Source organism: Medicago sativa, chromosome 3, assembly GCF_051527215.1.
Source record: "Medicago sativa cultivar Bolivia chromosome 3, Bolivia_mono, whole genome shotgun sequence".
Classification (NCBI taxonomy): domain Eukaryota; kingdom Viridiplantae; phylum Streptophyta; class Magnoliopsida; order Fabales; family Fabaceae; genus Medicago; species Medicago sativa.
Genome location: NC_140751.1, coordinates 78155455 through 78180490, shown reverse-complemented (window position 1 = coordinate 78180490; position 25036 = coordinate 78155455). Strand labels below are relative to the sequence as shown.

The window sequence follows — 25036 nt, the reverse complement described above, 5'->3', positions numbered from 1 at the left end:
CCTTTGATGTGTCTTATTGCTGTAACTTAATTTTTATTTTAGCTCTTTGTTAGGCTCTTGCTTTTTCTATTTTTTTATGTTGGAATTGTATCCTGGATTTTTGATGTCTTCCTAAACACTATTTGTGCTGGTGGACACCTATTGTGGTAATATATTTCATTTTAAACACTTTAAAAAAAAAAATTTAATACAAGCACTATATTTGTATTAATATTTTAAAAATAGTCATAAATTTTTTAAATTTTATCATATTAATTCTCTTATATGAATATTTATGTTTTTTTTTTCTTTTGACAAGTATATGAATATTTATGGTAACAATCCTTATATTGTTGATTAACTAACTACATCGTAATGGTGTTGGTAAAGAAAAACTACATTCGTAACGGTGCAGTCCCCACACCAACCCAATCAAGTTATGAAATGTGTTTAGCAATCGGTGCGAAAGGAAACGCGTTGCCAAAGAGATGACAAGTGTGCGACAATGGGATATAAGAACCGCAGTGCTGCTGAAAGGACACTTTAAACTAGAGAGAAGACTTGCAAACAGTGCATAAAAAATGTTGATCATGATATATGGCGAACGAAATAGCACTTGCTATTTCAGATTTTAATTTATGTGACTTTGATATGCTATATATAATACTATATAGCAATCGACCAAAGCACTATGTATGAAATGAGCACATCCATAATTTCAACTTGAATTGCTATATAAGTCATCAACTTTGTTTGTTATTATAATAACATCACTTTCATCTTTCTTATTTTTGTTATTTTTCCAAATCATTTTCTTGTCATCTAATTCTTACTTTTCATCTCCGGTTTTTGTTTTTTTGAGTGTAAGGTTGTGATTACTGCAAGGCATTACTTACAATGGCCATGCAACTAAGTATTGGTTCTTCTTCTTCTTCTTCGTTTGCGAGGGTGGTGACTCCAAAAGAGTTTGACGTTTTTATTAGCTTTCGTGGTGAGGATACTCGTAGAAAGTTCACAAGCCATCTTTATGAAGCTCTGAGCAAGAAAGTTATAACATTTATAGATGACAATGAGCTTGAAAAAGGAGACGAGATCTCGTCAGCACTGATCAAAGCTATTGAAGATTCGTCTGCATCTATCGTCATCTTCTCAAAAGACTATGCTTCTTCAAAATGGTGCTTGAATGAACTCGTCAAGATTCTAGAATGCAAGAAAGATCAGGGACAAATTGTGATACCGATTTTCTACGAAATAGATCCATCACATGTGAGGAATCAGAATGGGATTTACGAGCAAGCCTTTGTAAAACATGCACAAGACCTGAAGCAGAACAAAGAAATGTTGAAGAAATGGAAAGATGCTCTAACTGAAGCAGCCAATCTAGCTGGGTGGGACTCTCAAAATTACAGGTAAATAAAATGAACTATACATATTTATTCATGTCATGACTCTCTTTCCAAAGTTTTAATATAAACAACTACTTCAAATCATGTTCACCTTTTGTTTTCTATTTGTTAATTCTATATATGAATAAAATAGAAGTTTAAAACATTCATTATCTTCTCTCTGTCTTTGATTTATCACTTTTTTGAAATAATTTATGTTCCTTTCTTATTCTACAATCTTGATCATAAATTTTATGTAATTAATATATGCACAACAAGAATGTTGACCAAGATTCCTCTTCTTCCTATGGTAGGAATGAATCCGTCTTCATTAAAGACATTGTCAAAGATGTTTTGAAAAAATTGAATCTGAGACACCCATTTGAAGTTAATAAGCAACTTGTTGGAATTGAGGAAAAGTATGAAGAGGTTAAATCGTTACTGAAAATTGGGTTAAATGATGTTAGAGGCCTAGGATTATGGGGCATGGGCGGCATTGGGAAGACCACTCTAGCGAAACATTTATATTCCAAACTGTGTTCCCAATTTGATCATCATTGTTTACTCGAAAATGTAAGCGAAGAATCAACCAGATGCGGACTCAAAGGTGTACGTAATAAACTTTTTTCTGAATTGTTGGAGCTTCGTCCTGATGCACCTAATCTAGAAACCCCAATTCCCATGAGAAGACTTGCATGTAAAAAAAGTTTAATTGTGTTGGATGATGTGGCAACTTTAGAGCAAGCAGAAAATCTTAACATAGTTAATAATTGCTTGGGACCAGGTAGTAGAGTCATTGTCACAACTAGAGATAAGCAGGTATGTAGCCAATTTAATGAATGTGCAATATATGAGGTCAAGGGATTGAACAAAGATGAATCTCTTGAGGTATTCTGTTTGGAGGCTTTCAGAGAAAAATATCCCAAAATTGGGTATGGAGATCTATCAAAAAGAGCAATTGGCTATTGCGGAGGCAATCCCCTGGGTTTAAAAGTCTTAGGTACAAATTTTTGTACCAAAAGCAAACAAGTGTGGGAAAGTGAACTGGAAAAGCTCAAAAAGATACCCAATCGAAGAATTCATGATGTGTTAAAATTAAGTTTTGATGGTTTAGATTGTACTCAGCAGGATATATTTTTAGACATAGCATGCTTCTTCTTTTTGGGAAAATACGTAGACCGAGAATTCATAACAACTCTATCGGATGCTTGCAATTTCTTTGCTGAAAGTGGGATTGAAGTCCTTTCAAATAAGGCTCTCATAGTATTTAGAATTTGTAATCTTATAGATATGCATGATTTGTTAGTAGAAATGGGACGAGAGATTGTTAAGCAAGAATCTCCTAAAAACCCTGGAAGTAGAAGTCGATTGTGGGATCCCGTGGAAGTTTGTGATGCATTGAAATATAAAAAGGTAAGGAGATGGTTTCAATTAATTCTATATAAAAGTGCGTGTGTATATTTGATTATGAAATATAAGCAAGATAAATCTGTATGACAAACTTTGCTAATTATTATTATTCTAAATTTGTTTTTTAGGGAACCGAAGTTGTTGAAGTTATCATATTCGACATTTCAGAAATTAGAGATCTATACTTGAGCTCTGATTCCTTTAAAAGCATGACCAACTTAAGATGTCTTCATATATTCAATAAAATGCAGCTGCCAGATGAGGGAAAACACTACAATGTGCACTTCCTCCAAGGTCTTGAGTGGTTATCTGATCAATTGAGACACCTTTATTGGGTTGAATTTCCACTCGAGTCCTTGCCATCAACCTTTTGTGCTGAAAGGCTTGTACGACTTGAAATGCGCGGCAGCAAGCTAAAAAAGCTCTGGGATGGAATTCAGGTACAACTTAATTATTGTCTTTGGATATACACTTAAGGGAGAAGCCACATCGGGTGTATACCAATGACAATATTTTTATTCAATTTGAATCCCCTCAAACTTAAAGTTTGCATACTATTGTGTCAACTCACACAACACAGTCGCGCCACAGCTAGGTTAATTCCCTCTGTTCTACATATGGTTAATTATGTTTAGATTCTCTTTTAGTGAAGACTCATGCATGACTACGAATTGATTTTAATGGTCTCTAAACAATGTGATGTTTCTTTCTTGCTACAGAAGCTTGACAATTTGACGACGATTAACCTCGATTACTCTAAAGACCTTATTGAGATCCCAGACTTATCTAGGGCCCCAAAACTACAAGTGGTACTTCTTAGTTTTTGTGAGAGCTTGATTCAGCTCCATCCATCCATTCTCACTGCCCCCAAGCTTGAAGCTCTAGTTTTAAAAGGATGCAAAAATATTGAAAGCCTGAAAACCAACATTTCTTCCAAATCTCTCCGACGACTCGATCTCACTGATTGCTCATCTCTCGTGGAATTTTCAATGATGTCAGAGAAAATGGAGGAGTTGTCCTTAATACAAACCTTTAAACTTGAATGTTGGTCATTTATGTTTTGTAAGAGCAGCGAACAAATTCGTCCAAGTTGTCTCAGTCTAAGTAGATGTAAGAAGCTTAACATTGTTGGGAGCAAGTTATCAAATGATCTTATGGATCTGGAACTTGTAGGATGCCCGCAGATCAATACATCAAATTTGTGGTTAATCCTTGATCGACTGCCATGTTTAAGAGAACTAAATTTGAGTGAGTGTTCCAACTTAGAGGCTCTCCCTGAAAACATTCAAAACAATTCAAAGTTGGCAGTCCTTAATTTAGATGAATGCAGGAAACTTAAGTCCCTACCAAAGCTTCCTGCATCCTTGACAGAGTTGAGAGCCATTAACTGCACTGATCTGGACATTGATTCCATTCAACGACCAATGCTTGAGAACATATTACACAAACTCCACACCATCGACAACGAAGGGGATAGAATTCTTGATAATAATTTTGGTTTCACTTTCCTTCCAGGAGACCATGTTCCGGATAAGTTTGGTTTTCTTACTAGAGAGTCTTCAATAGTCATTCCTCTTGATCCCAAATGTAAGTTGTCCGCTTTGATATTTTGCATCATTCTTTCCGGGAGATATGGTGATTATTACGAATCTGTTTGCTGTGATTGTTTTCAAAAGGGAAAAATAATCTTCAATTGGGATCAAGTGGTTAGCGCTGAGATGTTAACTGAAGACCATGTATTGTTAAGCTGCTTTACAGAAATATGGTGTTTTAAAAGGCTGGACTATGAAAGTGAAGGTGATCATTGCAGTATTTCATGTGAATTCATGTGTCGTGCTAACGAGGAGGAAGAATGGTCAACTGTTGGGATAAAGGGTTGTGGGGTCCTCCCTGTATATAGCTTGGAATCTGAAAGTGTTGAATTACAACCCATTGTTCAAGTCTCTGATGGGCTACAGCACCGAGAAATCGGAGCTGAAGTCGGAACGGATTGTGGATTCTTCCTTGAACACGACTTGGAAGTTAGGTTCGGGCTGAAGAGGAGGAGGACTTGAATAATAAATCTTTGCATGAACGTTCAAAATTGGTATGGATCTTCACCCTCTAATTTTAAGTTTGCTATCTATTTTATTTTTTAAAAAGTATTTAATCCATCGAATGAAGAAATTAATTCTTACAAAAAATACTCGTGATGTATTCTAAAAAATCATGTCAAATAAAGTGTAATAACATTGTGTTGAAACAACATATTGGACAGGTATTTTGTTGAAGCATGCTACTGCTAGAACAGTCAAAACTTCTATTTCTCTTGTTTCTCAAGCCAAACGTCAAGACAACATGGTAACTATCATCTATCAATATCCCTTGTTGCCGTGGATTAGTAATATAACGTTGCACGCTTGCAATAAATTCATCATTTCAGTGTGAAAGTGCAACTGTTAATAATCTTTACCATTGTAGAAATCTTCCTAATTTTATTCAGTTCTTATTCACTATGCATTATGATGTTGCAATTTGTGATATTTTGGCATTAATACCTTTTTAATTAACTGTCGACCAAATTAAAAGAAGATAGAAAAAGAAGCATAGACTCAAGAAGAGATAGTAAAGATATTGCATCACACATTTCATGCCCTCTTATCTTGCCTTCTTTTGGTTATATATGCCCAACTCATGCCTTGATGTACACCTATCCTCATAATAACACTTGTATCATTAAAGTATGTTTTATCATACACATTTATGCAATGAACCATATCAACCTTTGCACTTGAGTATTCAGCCTGGCAAAAAGTTGAACTAACATTAATTTTCAAATAGAAGTTCTTCAAAGGCAAGAATAATTTTTAATTTTTTTTTAAAAGAAGATAATAATTTTTATTAAAAGTTAAAAAAAAAACAAAGAAAAATACATGGTTATACTACTGAAATCCTAATTAGGAATTTCATTCATCTTCAAACTGATTTTTGGACCTTTTCATTTTAAAAATTAAAACAGTTACACTAGCTAGGAGAGTTTGGTGTTACGACGTCAATAAATAATTTCAACTCGGCACAAACTATAGTTACAAAAGAGAAAAAAAATATTAGGGTGCCAAAACTGCTAAAATAAAAGTGCAATTAAACCCTTATTTTGTAAAAATTAAAATTAAAATTAATCCTTCAAATAAATAAATTGATTCTTTGAAATATACTTGTGATTTATTAAAGTGCAATAACATTGTGTTGAAACAACACATTGGACAGGTTTTTTGTTGAAAACACCTACTGGAACAGTCAAAACGTCTATTGTTTCTCAAGCAAAAGGATAAGACAACATCGTAGCTCTCATTGATGGATATTCTCATAAGTTAATCTATGAAGCACGGACACCTCTAGGGCTACGCGTGTTGCGGTGTCCGACACGCATCGGTGTCCGATACTCCTATCACACCCGTACGACACGTATCAAACCGGTGTCCTAAATAATTGTTTTTTTTTTCTTTACTTCGACACACCTACGATTGGTGTCTGACACCTATAACACTCATACGAGCCATGTCAAACATCCCAGACAAATATCTAAAACAATTTTTTTCTCTCTTGCTTCCGCACACCATAGATACAAAAGTTACATATCTTTTGACAAATGTTGATCAATTAGGGGTTAAACATTATAGTTGATTATATCATTTTTAGCTTTTTTGACGGTAGATGAATAAATAAAGGTCAAATACTATGATATCTTGTTGTAGAACTTTTTCTAATGACATAAATTGCTCAAGTTAGATGTTTATATATGTACTTTTCATTTTAGATCGTCTTTAAATAAATTAACATATATGTAACGGTGTCGGTGTCCTATATTTTTTACATTAACGGTGTCGACGTGTCCGTGTCAGTGTCGTGTCAGGTGTCCGTGTCAGAGTCCATGTCCATGATTCATAGTAAGTTAGGCTCTTCAGCTCACAATAAAATAGCTCAACTTTTATGGGATTTTATTTTCTTGTGCGATTAAGAGATCACAATTTCAAATGTGTAAGATATGCTTGAATAACTTCAAGGTTAATAGGAATAAAAAAAAAAAAACTATTAGTTTTCTGTTATGTTCAAATAAAAAACTTAGTTCATGATACTGGTAAGCTTATTTTTTGAGTAAGTTTATACCGGTATACTTTTATCATACACAGTTCTGCAAGGAACCGTATTATCCTTTAAAAAAGTTCTTCAAGGGCAAAAATATTTTTTATTAAAAGGTCCAAAAACCAAAGAATATTACATGTTTATACTACTGAAATTGTCAAGGTACTATTTACAAGACGTTTCTATTCTAGTATTAATCGTAGTAACAACTTTGAAATATATCAGTACCTTTTTTCTACTTATTTATGAAGTCTTATTATTGTCATGGATTCATACTAATCTCACGCGGGTCAAAGTTTCTTTTCTCTCCCTTTGGTTGTCAAATTCAGAGTTTTGTATAATTTTCTTACTTTATGACGGGTGATACCTAATTTTGTCTTGTGTCCATTTTCATTCATCATACATATACAATTTTCTTACTTTATGATGCCCGACACCTAATTTTTGTCTTGTGTCCATTTAGATTGGTATAAACTAAGAAGTATTACAATGCTTTATTTTTTAAACTTGTTGATGCTTAATACTTAAAATAAATACAAGAAATTGTACCTTACTTTATGACTATTCTAAGTAGATTATCGTGAGCCACACATACTTTGTCGCAGGCTAAACTAAAAAGAGAGAGAGAAAAAAAAAAAGGCCATTTTGATCTAATGAGCCGATCAGTACAATTATTATGAATGATTAGCAATATACATTATTAATTTAAAATGTTAATTCAAAGACTCCATTGTTGTTGTTACTATAAACAAAAAACGATTACTTGTTGAAGAGGTCAAGGAAACGCTTTGCACAACGGAGAATTTACAAAAAGAAACTTATTGTGCGTAGAAAAGCAATTTATTAGTAATTAATTATTAACCACTATTATGGCGAACGAAACTTCCTGTAACATTCCACGAAACACTTGCTTGCTATTTCAGATTATAATAATGTACTATTCTTTTTTTATATACCCACATCCATAATTTGAACTCCTAGCTTTGAAGTTGAACTGCCCACATCCATTATTCAGCCTCCTACTACTTGATTGATTACCAGAGCAGAGGTAACTAGCTTTGCCTTTTCTTCCTATTATTATTCGTTGTTTTTGTTTTTCTGAATGTAACGTTGTGATTAATGCCGTGCAGCAGTTGTAATGGCTATGCAACTAACTCTAGGTGCTTCTTCTTCATCTTCTTCGGAGGTGGCTTCGAAATTTTTTGATGTTTTTATTAACTTTCGTGGTGAGGACACTCGTAGCAAATTCACAAGCCATCTTAATGAAGCTCTGAAAAGGAGTGGCGTTAGGACATTTATAGACGACAGCGAGCTTGAAAAAGGAGACGAGATCTCATCGACACTGATCAAAGCCATTAAGGAGTCAGATGCATCTATAGTCATATTCTCAAAAGACTATGCTTCTTCAAAATGGTGCTTGAATGAACTCGTCAAGATTCTAGAATGCAAGAAAGATAATGGACAAATTGTGATACCGATTTTCTATGAAATAGATCCATCACATGTGAGGAAACAAATTGGTAGTTATGGGCAAGCCTTTGCAAAACATGAGAGAGATTTGAAGCATAACAAAGAAAGGTTGCAGATCTTGCAGAAATGGAAAGATGCTCTCACCGAAGTCGCCACTTTATCTGGGTGGGACTCTAAAAATTCAAGGTAAATAAAATGAACTATCCATCTAATTTATTCATGTCATGACTTGTCTCTAATAGTATAACAACTATGCATGTTGAACCTCTAAATTGTTTCTTGCAATATAAACGGGAACATAAGCCCTGGTATTTGTGTGCTCAATTGAAAGTTTATGTTTGGAGTTGAGGGGACAAAATGGATGAATTGGAATTTGGATGAATTAAGCAATTCATTAATTCTCCTTTCAAAAAAAGCAATTCATTAATTCATTAACAATTTAATAAAAATTCTTTTATAAAATTCAATCTAATCATCCATTTATAAAATTCATTCAATCCATCTATTGTTAAATTTTCAAAAGATGAATATGCATTTGATCCATCTATTGAAGTGTGTTTTTATTTTTTTGACTTTTATAAACAACTTTTTTTTAAAAAAATTTAAAAGTTTTTTATATTAGTTTTTCTTTACATTATTATTTTTTGTTTTTGAAAAGTATATTATTATTTTGTTAATAGTGCATCAAAACTTCTGCTCAAAATAGTTTTTTTAATTTGTCATGGCCCAAAACAATTTTTTTATTAGGCCAAAATCAGTTTTTATTAAGAATAAGAAAATTGAAATAGTTTTTTATTTCGAAAAATTGCACGAATCAGTTTTCAATAATGTTTTATTATAATTTATTTAAAATGTTTTATATTAATACATAATTAAATATTTATTAAATAGGTGGTGGTGCTCCGACGTTAACTTGTAGCCACCAACGTTGACCACAACTGAGATTCGGCCACCCGCTGTGGTTCATGGCGACGCTCCATCATTGATTGGTGGTGTTTCGACGTTGACCACCGCTTATTATAATTTATATTAAAATTTAAGTTAATTTCCAAAATTTACTTTTTTTTCAAATTTTTATTTATTAAAGTAAATTAATTTAAATTTTTTATTTTTTATTTTTTTCAATTACTAAATTAATTTTAAGACATTTCAGAAACAATTAATATTTTTGTTTCTAGTTTTTTTCCTTATGTTATTTAGCTATTAAATTAATTTTATAAATACATTATTTTATATATCAAATTAATGTGTATCATGATTTGAGATGATCCATTGAATCTTTAAAATAAGGTGTTCATCCATATTTTTAAATGGATGGATTGAATCTCATCAATTAGGAATTAATCAATGGATATGGATCAAATTGTCACCCATACGTTTCAAACATTAATATCTTTGTTGTACACCAAATACTCATATCTCACAATTTTAAGAATTTGTACTATCCATCATTGGGTTATATTTGTACTTTGAAACTTTTAATACTCTATCCGTTTAAAATATAAGCAAAAAAAAACACATTTTCTTTGTTCCAAAATGTAAGCAAAAAAGACAAATTTATATTCTATTTAATCTTGTTTTTTTTTTTAAAAAAAAAACCATCTTTTACAAGAAAAACTTTTACTTACTCTCATGAAATTAAATACAAATTACTCAATCTGTTTCAAAATAAGTGTCGTTTTAGCCATAAAAAGTTGTTTCAAAATGAATGTCACTTTCAGTTTCCAATGCAATAATAACTTTTTCTTTTCAATTGTACCGTTCAATTAATAATATATACACTACTTTCAAAGTATTATTTTTTCTTTAATTAAAAACAAACCAATAGTTGAATAAGATAATTTGGTAAAATAACATCTCTCTTTATTTTAATTAATGTATTTTATAATATGTGTGTAAAAACCTTAAACGACATTCATTTTGAAAAGAAGGGAGTATATTCAATGTTCTCTCCTTTTCATTTTCTACATAATCAATAGCCAATGAAAATTGTTTTTACATTTTCCCATAAAACTTATTCCAAAGAAAACACAAAAAACTATACTTCAAATTCTTATATTTTAGTTTTCTTAATAAGTGAGATTTAATTTTTTTTTCTTACAATTTAAGACGAAAGGAGTACTTATTAAAAAAAAAAAATTTAATACTATGCACACGTAAAACCTTCTTCGATTGGTAATTTGCTATGGAAATTCATTGCCTAGAAAAAGAAATAGAACATTAATTTCCTTCTCTATCTTTGAATTTTCATTCCATGAAATCTATTTTTTCCTTCTTTCTTCCTCAATCATGTTGACAACAAATTTTATATAATTCCCCAAAAAAACATTATATAATTATTATCAGCACAACAAGCAAGAATGTTAACCTTTTTTCCCTTTCCATTTATACGGTAGGAATGAATCAGACTTCGTTAAGGACATCGTCAAAGATGTTTTGAAAAAGTTGAATCGTAGACACCCATTTGAAGTTAATAAGGAATTTGTTGGAATTGTGAAAAAGTATGAAGAGACCGAATTGTTACTGAAAATGGGATCAAATGATGTTAGAACCCTTGGATTATGGGGCATGGGGGGCATAGGAAAGACCACTCTAGCTAAAAGTTTATTTGATAAACATTGTTCTCAATTTGAACATCATTGTTTCCTCCAAAATGTAAGGGAAGTATCAACTAGGTATGGACTCAATGTTGTACGTGACAAACTTTTTTTTACATTGTTGAAACTTGGTCTTCTTGACGCATCTTATGTAGAAACCCCAGCTCTCAGAAAAAGACTTGAACGTGCAAAATGTTTCATTGTGTTGGATGATGTAGCAACCTTAGAGCAAGCAGAAAATCTTAACATAGGTTTGGGATCGGGTAGTAGAGTCATTGTCACAACAAGAGATAAGCAGATATGTAGTCAATTTGAGGAATGTGAAGTATATGAGGTCAAGGAATTGAATGAAGATGAAGCTCTTCAACTATTCAATAGGAGTGCATTTGGAGAAAAACATGCTAAAATTGGATACGAAGAGCTCTCAAAAGGTGCAATTGGCTATTGCAGAGGCAATCCTCTTGCATTAAAAGTTTTAGGTGCAAACCTTCGTACAAAAAGCAAAGAAGCATGGGAAAGTGAATTGCAAAAGATAAAAGAGATTCCGGATGCGAGAATTCTTGATGTGTTAAAATTGAGTTTCATTGACTTAGATCGTATTCAACAGGACATATTTTTAGACATTGCATGCTTTTTCCATCCAAAAATAGATGAATTCGCTTTTTATAGTCAGCAAGATTACATAATAGATCTATTTAATGCTTGCAAATTTCATCCTGTAACCGTGATAGAAGTTCTTCTGCATAAAGCACTCATAACTTATGGTATTCTTGATAGTATCGAAATGCATGATTTGTTAGTAGAAATGGGTCAAGAGATTGTTAAGCAAGAATCTCCTAAACACCCCGGAAGAAGAAGTCGATTGTGGGATCCCGAGGAAGTTTATCATGTATTTAAATACAACAAGGTAAATGGAAGACTTAATTACCTCTATATGAAAATGCATGTATATACACCCTCCGATCACTATTATAAGCAAAAATCAATATTTTACATTCATCCATTAAATGATGTATGTGGTCTATTATAAATGTCACATACATCATTGAATGAATCTAAAATATAAAATTTTGCTTATAATAGTGACCGGATGACGTATTTAGTTATGAAATATAAGCAAGATAAAGATGTATGGCAACCTTAGCTAATTATTATTCTAAATTTTGTTTTCAGGTAACTGATGCTATTGAAGTTATACGATTCAATACTTCTGAAATTGGGGATCTATACTTGAGCTCCAATTTCTTTAGAAGCATGATCAACTTAAGATTTCTTCATATCACCAATGAATGCAACAAAGTGCATCTCCCTGAAGGTCTCGAGTGGCTGTCTGATAAATTGAGGCACCTTTATTGGGAATCATTCCCACTTGAGTCATTGCCATCAACCTTTTGTGCCAAAATGCTTGTACAACTTAGCATGTCCCATAGCAAGCTTAAAAAGCTTTGGGATGGAATTCAGGTACATATTTATTACTAATGTGTTTGTATATATATGCTTAATCATGTTTTGAAGCTCTGAGTCAATTTTAATGATTTTGAACAATTTGATGTTTCTTTCGTCCTACAGGAGCTTGACAATTTAGTGATCATTAAGCTTGATTGCTCTGAAGACCTGATTGAGATTCCGGACTTATCAAGAGCACCAAATCTTAAAATATTATCTCTTGTTAATTGTGTGAGTCTCCGTCAACTCCATCCATCCATTTTCACTGCCCCCAAGCTTAGAACACTATGGTTAAGAGGTTGTAAAAAGATTGAAAGCCTGAAAACCAACATTCATTCAAAATCTCTCGAAATACTGGATCTCACTGATTGTTCATCTCTCGTGGAATTTTCTGTGACATCAGAAGAAATGGTATGGCTGCTCTTAAGTGGCACCGCTATACATGAATTTCCGTCATCGATGTGGCGTAATAGCAAACTAACTTATCTCAATCTAAGTAATTGTAAGAAGCTTAACATTGTTGGGAAGAAGCTATCAAATGATCCAGGAATAGAGTCTCATGTTGAACTGGTCCTTTCAGGATGCACACAAATCAATACATCGAATCTGTGGTTTATCCTTGATGGCGCGCGACCTTTAAGAAGACTATATTTAGAAAGTTGCCACAACTTAGAAGCTCTCCCTGACAACATCCAAAACTGTTCAATGTTGTATGAGCTTCATTTAGATGATTGTAGAAACCTTAAGTCCTTGGCAAAGCTTCCTGCATCCTTGCGAAAATTGAGCGCCATTAACTGCAATTATCTGGACACTAACTCCATTCAAAGAGAAATGTTTGTGAACAAGTTATACCGCTCTCGTGAAGTACTTTTCCCTTTACTTCCAGGTGCGGAAGTTCCATGCAAGTTTGATTTCCAGACAACCGAGGCTTCAATAGTTCTTCCTCCTATTCCAAAATATGGATTGTCTTCTTTTGTGTTTTGTGTCATTCTCTCCGAGGGATTAAATCTTACTTCTTTCGATAAAGTTTGGTGTACTATCTATGATCACGGAAAAGTAGTTTGGCTTGCAAGTTATGGGACATTAATTTCAGATCATGTACTTCTAATCTGTTGGTCTGAAGATGAAGATGACAATTATGCGAGGGTGGATAATGATCATTACAGCCTTTCATTTGAAGTCAAAGTCAATCATTATGTTGATGAAGGGGAACAGGTGTCAACTAAGGGGATAAAGGGTTGTGGGGTCTTACCTGTATATAGCGTGGAACATAGTTTGGCGTTGGATGGTAGTAGTAGCAAAAGTAAAGTTGAAATTGTTGAATTACCATCAAATGCTCAAGTTTATGATGAATTTGATGCTGATGAAAATGAAGATGCCCAACAACAACTTCCTATTATCCCAACAGAAAAGGAGGAGGACTTGAATGATAAATCTTCTTGTGATTGTTTCATAGGTATCAATTTTAACCCACTTCCTAATTATAAATTCTATATTTATTTATTTTTAGTTTATTTTACTCTCATAACTTCCTAATTCTAAGTTATGAGAGTTTGGTATTTTTGTTGTTTTTTCCATTGAAATGGGTGTGGTTGCCGCATATTTGCGTTGTCTTCTGTATTAGCTTCCCAACCGTTGTCCTCGTGAGCTTAATTTAGTTGATAGGGACAATGAGGTTCGAATCCCGGCCACCACAAAAAAAAAACTTCCCGACCGCTTGTAAGGCTTGTGCGAGTTTGGTTTTTATATATATGCTGTTTAAAGAAAATTTATTGTCAACTCAGCACAAACTTTTGATAAAATTGATAGGAAGACTACAAAATTACAAAGGAGAAAGATTTTAGGGGTCAAAACTGCTAAAAAATATTGTGTTTAAAAGTGAAATTAAACCTTAATTTTATAAAACAAAAATAAATAATTTAATCCTTCAGATAAGTAAATTGACTCTTTGAAAAACACTTCTGATATATTCTAGAAAACTATGTCAGATAGATTATGACAATCAATAACATTGTGTTGAAACATTTCATTGGACAGATCTTTTGCTGAAGCACCTGCTTGAAGAGTCAAAACGTCTATTTCTCTTGTTCTCTCAAGCAAAACGATAAGACAAGACAACATCGTAGCTTTCATTGAGCAGTATCCCATGATGGAGTGGATTTGTAACATAAAGTTGTATGTTTGTAATAAATTCATCCTTTCAATATGTAAGTACATCGGTTGTACTGTTACAGACTTTAGCTTTGTAGAAATCTTCCTCAAGTTCTTTATGGTGTCTTGCTTTTGTTGGTATTAATCAACAATGATTGTGTTTTTATTCTTGGTATTCTTAGACCATCTATCTACAATGGGAAGTCCTTCCCCTATTTAACACCATGCTAAATAGGCACCCCCATTGTGACACCAATTAATACGTTGTTTATAAAGATGACTGCTTTTATAGGCACTCTCTCTCCTATTACCCGTGGGTCCCACATGTACAATTAATTCTATTTTTTTCTCTATTCAATTGTTGTATTATTTTTTTAATATTTAAAAAATTTAGTTGCAAGAGTAATATTTAATCTATCAACATTAAATTTTCAACAAAAACTTTTTTAAAATAACAAATAATTTACCCATCTGAATGGAAAAAAAAAAACAAACATAAAGTGTTTAGATTTAAACATAACAACAAATAATTTACCATCATTTATTTTATATTATTTTTTCAAGTTTTATTTTTTTTTTATAATTCATAATTAAATTACTTCAATATTTTAAAATTATATAATTATGAATGAATATGTAAATTATTGTTAAAATTTAATGATATAGAGTTATTACAGGGACCCAATTAATAATTATTTAGAGGTGCTGGGTTGGAGAGATTGAGTGCTTATTAAGTATTAATTATAAAACGAATGACGTGTATAGTCGGGGTCCGTTTAAGCACCCAAATGGAGTGCTGCATTGTGGATGGTCTTATGCATTATGATTGCAAGTTGTGACATTTGGCCATTTATTTCATTTTGATTAACTATAAACCAAATTAGTGTTTTACATTTCAACAATGAAGGGTTCTGTTCTGGAGCTCACAATAAATGAGCTAAAGTTTTGTAGGATTTTATTTATTTTCTTGTGCGAATTTGGGATTACTATGATATCAATGTGTTAGATATGCATAAATTACTTCAAGAAAAATCAATTTTAGAGAGGGTAGAAATCCGTCACTAAACTACCAGAATACCCTCACAAACTAATTTAGTGACGGATTTAGTGACGACCGGTAATCCCTTAAGAATATTGGCCTTGCTAAATATTAGTGAGGGATTTTGGTTTCCGTCCCTAATTGATACGGATACAATCCCTCACTAATTATATAAATCCGTCACTAAATACGAACCAGAAATGAGCTAAAATTTGGACAAATCCGTCAGTAATTAGTGAGGGATTCTTGTTCCCTCTCTAATAGTGAGGGACTATTCCATCATTTTTACCATTATTTCCGTCACTAATTACTGACGGATTGGTTTTCCCTTTCAAATTTTGAAGGCATAAATTGTGATGAAACTTAATTCCCTCACAACCTACAATCTTTGGTTTAGTGAAAATTTTATTTCCCTCACAATTCAAACCAGATTTCATTAATTAATTATATTAATATTGTAAATGCATTTACAATATTAAACCATATTGAACTTGTTGGAAATTATAAATATACAATATAAAACACTTGATAAATTGTCTTCATACCCATCACATACATTCATCACCATAAATGTCATAAGGAAACTCTCAATAAGTTTACAACCATTGTTCAACTCTCAAAATACATAGAGTCATAAGGAAACTCTCAAAATAAGTTTCATAAGAAACGCTTAAACATTTTTAATGGTACTAGAAGTAGCACATTAACTAAGTTTGCAACCAAGCTATCAAAATAACCATATATTATACATATTATATATCTATATATCAATTAGATGGAGGTGGAGGTGGAGGTGGATGTAGATGACCTTGAGAAACCATTTCCATCAATTTAGTCATTTGCTCCCTAAGAAAACGTGAATCTTCCTGCGATGCACGAATCAACTCCTCATGAGCCTTCAATTTCTCTTTAAGTGATGCATTTTCAGCTCTTATTTGTTCAAATTCAGATTGTAAGATGCCGTCAGATCTGGAAGATCTAGACGGCTTATATTTCCCTGCTTCGGGGCCCAAACCATATAAGAAGATAATGTTGTCACTTTCATGTCTAGAAACATCATTCCCTAGTGCCTCCTCATGTGAATCCCTCTCAATAATCCTTTTTTCAAACTCATCCTGCAAAATAATTATATTTTACTAACAAGTAATAATTGCATACTTCATTCAGTCAACAGAAATAACTTTTTTTAAAAAAAAATTCAATACATGAATAATTTGAAGTAAGTATATGAAATATTTTGATAACTATTCTCCCTTGGTCTTAAACAACGTACTTTGTCACCTGATAACTATATGAAATGTTGGGCTAAAACCTAAAAACATTGTTGATTTTTACCCGGTATGCTGTCCTAAAAACTTATACTGTGTTCACTGCTTGCCTATATCAGTTTCCCATAAGCATCAAACAAACTAACATTCTCATATATCTTCCTGTCAAGACAATTCATTATTTTTCTCAATCTGCTTCTAAAATATGGACATAGCTTCATATGAGTTCTTTATGTCAAAAAAATAATCAAGTGGAGTTACGATTGGTATGGAAGAAAAAAAGAGAATTGAAATGGTAGTGCTCAGTCTATGTCATAGGTACATTTATATTATTTCTTAATATGTGCTTAACAATTAGCATCAATGCATAACCTCCATAAAAACAGCATCAATGAACAATTATTTCAGTGCAGAACTATTAAAACAATTAAAAATAGCATCAGTTCTTAACAATTAGCATCAGTGCAGAACCTCCATATCATAGTTCAACTACTTTAAAAATAGACTAAATATTCATCAAGTTCAATAAGGTCATGAAGTAATAACTTACAGCAATATCCTTTGATTTTGAGGAAACCCACTTGCTTGGATCACCTTTCAATTTGTGTGTGTATTCAAATATTTCTCAACATGTTGGAGTCACTTCTGGAGATGTTTTCTAAAAACAAAACGGATCAATCAATGTTAATTGAAATTAAAATGCTTAACCTAACAAATACAATTAAACTCAAATTCAATTACTTACTATTCTCTTAGAAATCTCAAATGTTGGAATCGACCCTCCAGTGTGGAGTGGAGCATCAGAAGATTTTCTGTTTTTGTTGTTAGTTCGTGCCTTGCTTTTCCATTCATTCTCACTCCATTTTTCATTCAATTTCTTACGCATTTCAACTGGAATCCAATCACCATCATCTTCCCCTTTTTTGACCCTATACATTGCACTTGAGTATAACTGAGAGGCTTTATGGTCAAATGACTTCTTAATCTCTCCATCAAGTTCAGGTAGCCACTTAAACTTCCTCTACAGTATAAAAAATATAGGTTAATAATAGAGTAAAGCAATATGTTGAGAATAATCTACATGAAAAAAAATAAATATAACTATTAAGATACGTAAATATTCATGAATTAATTCATACATCAAACTCTCTAAACCACATTGCAATCACACTACGGGGCCCATTTTTTCTTCTTCAGCCTTTAGTTCTCCATACGTTGTCCAACATCCATCAAACTTTTGCTTCATAATTTTTGTTATCGTACGTGTAGGCGCAATAGCAGGGTCAAACCTATTAAAACAATATTGAAGAAATTGTAAGATACGAGTATGATATATTTAAAATTAAAGGACAAAACATAATAAAAGCATACGTGCTCTCTGGTCCTGGACGAATCCAAATACGTTCATCAAGAGGGTCCTCACTCCCAATGTTTGGAGATGAATCCATATCATTTGATGATACATGTGGATCAGCACCAGATGCATTAGTTGATGGGATTTGTGGCGAGCTTGTTGATTGAGAAATGGGTGGGCTAGGAGTAGAGTGGGGAAGTTGTGTATTTGTTGTTGTATGAGATGTGGAAGGATTTGTTGCTTGCCCAACAATAGAGTGTGATGGAGTAGTGTCAGCCATACCTCTCCCAGATGAAAGTGTGGTACCTATAACTCTCCCACCTCTACTGATACCTCTACCAGTACCTCTTCCTCCACCCGCCGGAGTATCATTTCCTACCATCTATACATACATATAAAAAAAACATATATTTGATTAACACGTCAAAATCTGGACACATCTAAAAAACAAGAATCATTCAGTTTGAACTTGAGTGACTAACAATACATTTGGACCCAAATCACATCTACAAGACTCAAAATGTTCTTTACTGATTTTTAAAAATGTTTACAAGCACAGCAACTCCATATAACAATTGGTTTGAGTGGATGAAATTCAAACATAGGTCATTTTACTTCAAATATACTAGTAACCATATCAAATTTACAAGCCACATTTAAACAATATTCATAAAGGAAACCATAAGCAAAAATCAGTATGATAAATTAGAAAACTACATCTAAAATAGATCTAACCTGGTTGAGTGTGGCTCGGAAAGCGATATACAAAAGGAATGGTTCAAGAACTGCGAGTGAGACAACATCCATTCAATCAAAATCAAAATTAATAATCAAATATAACACAAAGTCGATATACAAATGGATAAAATAGCACAGCAACAGAGCATCTCAGGTGACACCATTATTTTTGAAACTCTAAAGTGTAACTAGCAGCACCATTCATGAAATCAATTTTAAAGAAATCAAATTTGTTTCTAGATCTACTGTGAGAGAAAAGAAGGTTCAACTCTAAAGTGTGCTCTTTTGTAAAAACATTTCTTAGACAAATAGTGTGACTAGTTCAGTACTTAAGTGTGTCTCAAGTTATCTTGTACTCATGTGACTTATCAATAAAATTACTCATTGCGCGCTTATTTCTTAATATGTAAAATTTGAATGATAAATAACAGGTCTGAAACTGCTGCTATTCAAACACCTCAATGGCCTAAAAACAGCACAAAAACACACACAACACACACAGTCCAACACACAGTCCACTAGGCTTAAAAAAACAGTCATGGAAAAGAGCCCCAAATGCTGTCAGCACCTCCCTGCACAGAGAAAACACTCACACCAGCAGCAGAAAAAACACAGCAGCCTCGTTTCATCGAAAGATGATTAAGAGGGGTCAATTCATTTTCTTAATAAGGTAAAAAGCATTTATTCAAGTGTAATACATGCAATTTTCCTACTTCATAACAGCCCTATGAAATTTACCACTTCAAAACATTACCTTAATTGCAAAGTCATGCTAATATGTCACGTGAGAATAGATTTCAAGAGCATTACCTTCAAATGACTTAGGCATTAAAAGCCAAGTACACAACTCCAAATATTGGCCATGTAAAACAATAAAAACAAACATCACAAGTAAAACAATCATACAACATCATCATCCAAGGAAGGTCATAAAAAAATCCTATTGACCTCAAATGTTCTGAATTTATATAACACAATCTAAAACTTACAAACCCTATAACTCTAAATGTTTTCCACACCATATCACATAACAGAAAAATTCAAACCCAAAATCCAAATGTAAGATTCCATTCCCTTTGTTTCATCAAGCTTCACTTCCATATGGTCATGGTGAAAATAACAGTTAATATATAAATTAAAACAACATCAAGAATACAAGTATCACAAACATTAACTTCAATGAAGAGAAAAACTATAAAGAAAACTAATAAAAAAAAATAATAAATAAATAAAAAATAAATTCTGAGATTGAGAGAGGTTACCGTGATTCTGAGATTCACTGAAGATTTGAGAAAGGATTTTTGGAGAAGGAAGAAGATTCGATTTTGGGAGTGAGATTAAGTGAAGATTTGTGTTGTGAGAGCATTAGCACCGTAAATTAGGGTTCAAATTCAGCTTCAGATTTTTGGAGAAATTCAGCTTCAAATTCAGAAGAATCTACAAAATTAAACACATGAATTAGTAAAGAATGGGAAGAAATTTCAGTTGAAACCCTAACAAAGAAGAAATCTGAAACTGACCGTGAGATTTTGGGACTGAGAAGAGGGATTCAGTGATTCCAACTGAGAAGGAAAGAGTGACCAACTGAGAAGATGAGAGAGGAAAGAGCGATTCAGTAACTTAGTGATAGGAAAGAGCGATTGAGAAGCTTGCGATTCCGATAGTGATTGAGAAGTTTGGGAAGTTTTGTTCATCTGAGAGAGTGATTGAGTGTCTGGGGAAAATTTTGGGTTAATTTTATTTTAAGGTTTGGGTTCATCTTGAGTTTTTGGGACTGAGAAGTTTTGAAGATGAGTGTTTTGGGTTTGTGAATATTGAGTTCATCTTGAGTTGAGTATGAAATTTGTGGGATAAATTATTTTGGGGTTTGTGAGCAAAAAAAAGAGGGGGAATATTTTAGTATGAGAGGAGGGAAACCAAAACGTGAAAATAAATGAGGGGGAAATAATTCAGTTTTGGCTAATAAATTTAGTGAGGCTTTTAGTGAGAGATACATTAGATAGAGATATGTAATTGATATTAGTGAGGGTTTTAGTGAGGGATACATTAGATAGGGATAAAGTCCATGTCAAATTCCCTCACAAACATTCGGCTAAAGAATTTAGTGAGGGATTTAGTCACGGAAGTTTAGTGAGGGAATTTTTGTGACGGATATTTAGACAATTCCGTTACTAATGTTTGGCAGCTCAACTTTTGTGGAAATTACGGAAATCCGTCCCTAAATCCGTCACTATTAGTGAGGGATTGTTTTCCCTCCCTAAAATCCATCCCTAAATCGTGTTTTTCTAGTATACAAAATAAATAAACTATCAATTTTCTTTTCTGTTCAAATAAAAAACTATTAATTCATACTAGTATTCTTTTATCATACACATTTCTGCAAAGAACCATATCATGCATTCAAAAAGAAGTTATTTCATGGGCAAGAATAATTTTTATTAAAAGAAGAACTATATCATACTACTGAAATTGTCAAGGTACCAGTTTACAACATGTTTCTATTCTAGTGTTGAATCTTACCAATGGACTGTTTCAAGCAAGCTCATAGTGAAAAAGTGTAGTGTACTGTTCTTGAACATGTTATATGAGGTTTCAATACTTGGTAAGGTTTGTAGTCAACTCGAATCCAAATGGAAAAAGAGGATCATAATGTTTATCACCAACATTCAGAGTATGGATAGTTAGCAGTAGACACCCATTTGAAGTTAATAAGAAACTTGTTGAAATTGAGAAAAAGTATGAAGAGACTGAATTGTTACTGAAAACTAGGTCAAATGATGTTAGAACCGTAGGACTAAGGGGCATGGGAAAGACCACACTAGCTAAAGATTTATATGTTAAACTATGTTGTCAATTTGAACGCCATTGCTTCCTTGAAAATGTAAGGGAAGAATCTATTAGGTGTGGACTCCGTGCTGTACGCAGCAAACTTTTTTCTACATCGTTGGAGTTCGTCTAGATTCACCTTACGTAGAAACCCCAAATGTTGTTGAGAAAACTTGCATGTGAAAGAAGTTTCATTGTGTTGGACGATGTGGCAACCTTAGATGTTGGAGCTTCGTCTAGATTCACCTTACGTAGAAACCCCAATGTTGAGAAAACTTGCATGTGAAAGAAGTTTCATTGTGTTGGACGATGTGGTAAACTTAGATGTTGGAGCTTCGTCTAGATTCACCTTACGTAGGAACCCCAATGTTGTTGAGAAAATTTGCATGTGAAAGAAGTTTCATTGTGTTGGACGATGTGGCAACCTTAGAGCAAGCAGAAAATCGTAACATAGGTAATAATTGCTTGGGACAGGGTAGTAGAATCATGGTCACAACTAGAGATAAGCAAATATGTAGTGAGTTTGATGAATGTGAAATATATGAGGTCAAGGAGTTAAATGAAGATGAATCTCTTCAACTATTTTGTTGGAATGCTTTTCGTGAAAAACATGCTAAAGTTGGATATGAAGATCTCTCAATAATTGCAGCTGGCTATTGCAGAGGTAATTCTTTGGCTTTAAAAGTTTTAGGTGCAAATTTCCGTACAAAAAGCAAAGAAGTATGGAAAAGTGAATTGGAAAAGCTCAAAATGATTCCTAGTTGGAGAATTCAAGATGTGTTAAAATCGAGTTTCAATGACTTAGATCGTACTCAACAATACATATATCTAGACATTGCATGCTTCTTCACGCTGGAACATGAGTGCTTTCTTGCCCGCAAATCCTGTCGAGATTACATAACAAGCCTATTGGATGCTTTGCCATTTCTTTGCAACAAGTGGGATTGATGTACTTTTGAATCAAGCGCTCATAGCTTTTATTAAATTTGATGGCATAAACATGCATAATTTGTTAGAAGAAATGGGACGAGAGACTGTTAAGTAAGAATCTCCCAAAGACCCTGGAAGAAGTCGATTGTGGGATCATGAGGAAGCGTATAAGGTATTAAAATATAACAAGGTAATTGGAAGACTCAATTCCTTCTATTTGAAAATGCATGTATATATTTGATTATGAAATATAAGCAAGATAAGGATGTATTATTTTTCTAAATTTTGTTTGTTAGGGAACCGAAGTTGAAATTATACAATTCAATATTTCTGAAATTGAGGATCTATACTTGAGCTCTATTTCCTTTAAAGGGATGACCAACTTAAGATATCTGAAAATCAGTAATAATAATTTATATCAGCATGAGGGAAAATGCTACAATGTGCACCTCCTTGACGACCTTGAGTCGATGTCTGATAAATTGAGGTTCCTTTATTGGGATGCATTCCCACTTGAGTCTTTACCATCAACCTTTTGTGCTGAAAGGCTTGTACGACTTAGCATGAGCTGTAGCAAGCTTAAAAAGCTATGGGATGGAATCCAGGTACAAATTAATTAATGTGTTTGGATATACTTGTTATTGTTAATTTGTAGAGCAACATTCGTATACAACTAGCTTATGTCTCGTGCCTGATTATGAATTAATTTTAATGATTTTTAAACAAATGTGATGTTTCTTTCTTTCTCAGAATCTTGACAATTTAATGGTGATTGAGCTTTTCCAAAGACCTGATTGAGATCCCAGACTTATCTAAGGCACCAAAACTTGAAAAAGTATCTCTTCTTAATTGTGAGAGTCTCTGTCAGTTCCATCCATCACTTCTCTCTGCCCCCAAGCATAAAAATCTATATTTAAAAGGTTGCAAAAAGATTGAAAACATGAAAACCGACATTCATTCAAAATCTCTTGAAACACTAGATCTCTCTCTGAATGTTCATCTCTTGTGGAATTTTCGGTGAGATCAAATGCAATGACAACATTGTTCTTACGTGGAACTGCTATACATGAATTGTCTTCATCAATTTGGCGTGATAGAAAACTCACTCATCTCTTTCTAAGTGAATTTAAGAAGCTTAGCATTGTTGGTAAGAAGTTATCAAATGATCCAGCAGTGGTGCCTCTTCAGTTACTGGACCTTTCGGGATGCACACAAATTGATACATTGAATCTGTGGTACATCCTTGATGGCCTGCAATCTTTAAAAGATATCTCAATTTGAGAGAATGCTGCAACTTAGAAACCCTCCCTAACAACATCCAAAACAATTCAATGTTGGTAACTCTCAATTTAGATGAATGCAGGAAACTTAAGTCCCTATCAAAGCTTCCATATCATTGCAAGAAGTGACAGCCTTTAACTGCATTTATCTTAACACCGGCTCCATTCTTCGATCAATGCTTGAGAATGTGTTGCAGAGATACCTCACCAACTCCGAGGATATAAAAAAATATCTTTACGAATTCCCTTTGCTTCCAGGAGCCCATGTTTTAGGTGAGTTTAATTTTCACTCAATAGAAGCTTCAATAGTCATTCCTCCTATTTTCAAATCAGGCTTGTATTGTTTTGTGTTTTGCGTCATTCTCTCCGAGGGTTTAGAAGTTAAATACAACAGCATTCGTTGTACTATCTACGAACACAAAAAAGAAGTCTACCAATGTAATGTAGGTGGTAGGAGAGGGGAATTAATTTCAGATCATGTAGTATTACAGTGTTGGTGTGATAATTACAAATTGGTGGAGGTGGGGAATGAAAGTGGATCAGGTGATCATTACAATCTTTCATTTGAGTTCAAATTCAAACATTATGTTGATGATAAGGTACAATGGTCAACTAAGGGGATAAAGGGCTGTGGGGTCTTACCTGTATATGGCTTGGAGCAAAGTTTGAGGTTGGATGGTCCAAACAGTACTAGAGCTCAAAATTTTGAATTACAATCCATGGTTCAAGTCTTTGATGAGACTGATCAACCTTTGAAATTTGAAAATGAAGATAACCAACAACATTGTGTAATTCCCCCAAAGAAGAGGATGAGGAATTGAAAGATAAATCTTCTCGTGAATGCTCAAAATCTTTATTTATTTTTTTAAAACAACAAATCCTTCCAATGAGAAATTAATTATTTGAAAAATACTCATGATATGCTCTAGAAAATTATGTCTGATAAATTGCAATAACATCTGTTGAAACAAGAAATGCATTGAACAGGTCTTACTTTGAAGCACCTACTCGAAAAATCAAAATGTATGTTTCTTTTGTTTC

The 25036-nt window shown here is 33.1% G+C and overlaps 4 protein-coding genes and 1 pseudogene across 6 annotated transcripts; 3 read left to right on the top strand and 2 right to left on the bottom strand.

Annotated features, from left to right (window-relative positions):
- The first annotated feature begins 476 nt into the window (after positions 1 to 476).
- On the top strand, positions 477 to 7613 carry LOC146940504 (disease resistance protein RPV1-like). 2 transcript variants are annotated; one of them, XR_015032037.1, is made up of 6 exons: positions 477 to 1388; positions 1679 to 2777; positions 2903 to 3214; positions 3494 to 4860; positions 5032 to 5114; positions 6021 to 7613. XR_015032037.1 is itself a non-coding variant. In XM_085754199.1 (5 exons), the coding sequence occupies exons 1-4, from the start codon at positions 877 to 879 to the stop codon at positions 4826 to 4828; spliced, it is 3258 nt and encodes a 1085-aa protein (XP_085610325.1). In that variant the 5' UTR covers positions 477 to 876; the 3' UTR covers positions 4829 to 4860; positions 5032 to 5291. The 2 variants fall into 2 exon arrangements, 1 of the variants encoding a protein (XP_085610325.1); XM_085754199.1 differs by lacking the exon at positions 6021 to 7613 and having other exon boundaries at positions 5032 to 5291.
- Positions 7614 to 7875: 262 nt separating this feature from the next.
- LOC146940503 (disease resistance protein Roq1-like) lies at positions 7876 to 14870 on the top strand. Of its 2 annotated transcripts, none has more exons than XM_085754198.1 (6): positions 7876 to 7944; positions 8030 to 8552; positions 10763 to 11870; positions 12137 to 12424; positions 12533 to 13865; positions 14447 to 14870. In XM_085754198.1, the coding sequence occupies exons 2-6, from the start codon at positions 8035 to 8037 to the stop codon at positions 14515 to 14517; spliced, it is 3318 nt and encodes a 1105-aa protein (XP_085610324.1). In that variant the 5' UTR covers positions 7876 to 7944; positions 8030 to 8034; the 3' UTR covers positions 14518 to 14870. The 2 variants fall into 2 exon arrangements, with proteins under 2 accessions (XP_085610324.1, XP_085610323.1); XM_085754197.1 differs by having other exon boundaries at positions 8027 to 8552.
- A 1254-nt stretch (positions 14871 to 16124) lies between these two features.
- On the bottom strand, positions 16125 to 20316 carry LOC146940501 (uncharacterized). The gene is made up of 7 exons (XM_085754196.1): positions 20222 to 20316; positions 18957 to 19006; positions 18239 to 18603; positions 18007 to 18156; positions 17613 to 17888; positions 17418 to 17525; positions 16125 to 16714 (listed from the first exon to the last, which is right to left on the bottom strand). The coding sequence occupies exons 3-4, from the start codon at positions 18601 to 18603 to the stop codon at positions 18033 to 18035; spliced, it is 489 nt and encodes a 162-aa protein (XP_085610322.1). The 5' UTR covers positions 18957 to 19006; positions 20222 to 20316; the 3' UTR covers positions 16125 to 16714; positions 17418 to 17525; positions 17613 to 17888; positions 18007 to 18032.
- On the bottom strand, positions 16367 to 18027 carry LOC146940502 (uncharacterized). The gene is made up of 3 exons (XM_085749880.1): positions 18007 to 18027; positions 17613 to 17888; positions 16367 to 16714 (listed from the first exon to the last, which is right to left on the bottom strand). Exons 1-3 carry the CDS (start codon positions 18025 to 18027, stop codon positions 16367 to 16369), a joined length of 645 nt encoding a protein of 214 aa, XP_085606006.1.
- A 1227-nt stretch (positions 20317 to 21543) lies between the features above and the next one.
- LOC146940500 (putative disease resistance protein At4g11170) lies at positions 21544 to 25036 on the top strand (annotated as a pseudogene).